Here is a 1,979-nt window from a genome sequence, read left to right on the forward strand (position 1 = left end):
TTGGAATAAATGTATTTCCTTTGATAAAATAATAATTAGAAAATAATCAAACTCTGTGAAATGTCTTATATATAATAAGAAAAAGTGTTTGTTTATTTATCGAGCCAGCAAATTTGTTTTCAAGTAATAACTAAAAGATAATCAAACAAATGATGCAAACTGTTTCTCATTATTGTGTGAATGAAATAAAAGTCATACAGTCTGATTCAACAATGATATCAACAACAACAACTAGAATGTATGCAAATATAAAAGCTCTTTTTTAAGATCAATCACTTTATTAATGCAGAAATGAACAAGTATAATATTAGAAGATAAAATGCAGAGAAAAACAGTACTTTCTTTAAAGAATAAACAGTAAGAATAGCAAACTTATACCAATAATTATTGAAATATTCAGTGATTTAACATTGTATGCTACTAAAGATGCTCAATTTACATCGCATGAAGGTAATAGTTCATCCTCTTCATTTCGTAGCTACTATCAGTTGAAAACGAATTCACAAATGAAAGGAATCGGATCACTATCGCATAAGTAATTGTAAGTGCGGAATCGATGATTTGCATCAGGTCTGTTTCCAGCTAAGCGTAAACAGTTATACAAATGGTTTGAGGATGGATTGTTTGGAAACCAGTGAAAATATCCGTTTGTGGAACCATAAGAAAATTTCCACTGTGAGTTGACACGATTGCCGTCAATGTTAATTTGTGTTGTTATATTATTTGCAATTATTATTGCCTTTATATCATCATACTTCTGATCCGAGTCAATGTTGACAAGGTAGCCTCCATCTCTCTTGCACACGGATACCGCATCCGAATGAGTTTTAGCTTCAGTATACAGTTTTAGGCAAAATCCTTTTGTGGTCGTATGATAACTGACAGGGCACGTTGTCTTCGTTTTGTTTTCAGTTCCTCCTTCACAGACTCCGGCTTCAATTTCATCACGATGACCGAATCTCGCTCCTGTTTCCCCACAACGCCTGGTTCTAGTTCTGGTAGAGAAAAAATCTGTTGCTTTTGCGCCACATTCGGACCATTCTGACCATGCAGTACACACGTGATAATTTTCAATCACTCTTCCAATCATCGTTATCAAGGAATCATTAAATTCCCGCCCGTAGGACACAAGTGTCTTTGCATTCAGATCTTTACCGGCAGTTCCATTGCTTTTCAACACTTCTGCGTCACAATGTATTCCCATAAGTACTATTAATGTAAATATTGCAAAGATATGTGCCTTCATTGTTCCAGTTTTACTTTGCTCGTTAATAAATAAAAACTATTGATTGTCCAAAAGCATGTGACTTTACTTTAACTTAACAATGTCAACTGAAACCAACGAGAGAATGTTCATGAATATATAGCTTGCTAACTGAATACATGATGCAAATACAAACGGGATGAAATAATTGTTTTTAAATTGTTATCTGTTAAACCAAAAAACCACAGATAATACCACAATAATACAAAACAAAGGATGACTTTGCAAAACCTTCGTAAATCTAGTTTTTGATACAAAAGGAAAGAACAAAGAGTTAAAGAACGTAAACAATTGCTTATGTCATGCATTCGAAAGTCCTACGTTATGTGTCATTGTCATTGAATTTAACATTTAAGTATATAAGAGGTTATATGAAGATATATGAATGATCAGCAAGGCATTGGTATTTTTTGTAATATTCGTTTATAATAATCATGATTGTTTTATCATGAAATAACAGATAAGTATGCTCTTGAACTTATTTGTGAAATAAAAGTGTTCGCCCTTCTGTAACATAAAACATGAGTTATTCATTTATCCCTAAGAGTCTTATCAATAATGAAGATATGCTTAAATTCAGAATTCAGTTTTCAATAAAAAGTAAAAATGACGGTCTTTTGAGATGCTTTAATCAGGGACTTTCAAATAAAATAGTCTGGAGTCGGACCAATTTCACAAAAAAAGATGTCTCGACTGAGTTACGTGATAAGGTTAT

General features: G+C 32.5%; 1 protein-coding gene across 1 annotated transcript; it reads right to left on the minus strand.

Moving 5' to 3' along the window:
• Positions 1-237: 237 nt before the first annotated feature.
• Positions 238-1,339, minus strand: LOC132742246 (uncharacterized). Its single transcript, XM_060730593.1, has one exon. It carries the CDS (start codon positions 1,244-1,246, stop codon positions 485-487), a length of 762 nt encoding a protein of 253 aa, XP_060586576.1. The 5' UTR covers positions 1,247-1,339; the 3' UTR covers positions 238-484.
• Positions 1,340-1,979: the final 640 nt, after the last annotated feature.

The sequence above is a fragment of the Ruditapes philippinarum genome, unplaced genomic scaffold, assembly GCF_026571515.1.
Source record: "Ruditapes philippinarum isolate M1 unplaced genomic scaffold, ASM2657151v2 ctg1079_1_1_1_1, whole genome shotgun sequence".
Classification (NCBI taxonomy): domain Eukaryota; kingdom Metazoa; phylum Mollusca; class Bivalvia; order Venerida; family Veneridae; genus Ruditapes; species Ruditapes philippinarum.

Excerpts from the sequence above, each read along its gene's own strand:
- LOC132742246 (XM_060730593.1), bottom strand. The coding sequence starts at position 1,246 with ATGAAGGCACATATCTTTGCAATATTTACATTAATAGTACTTATGGGA.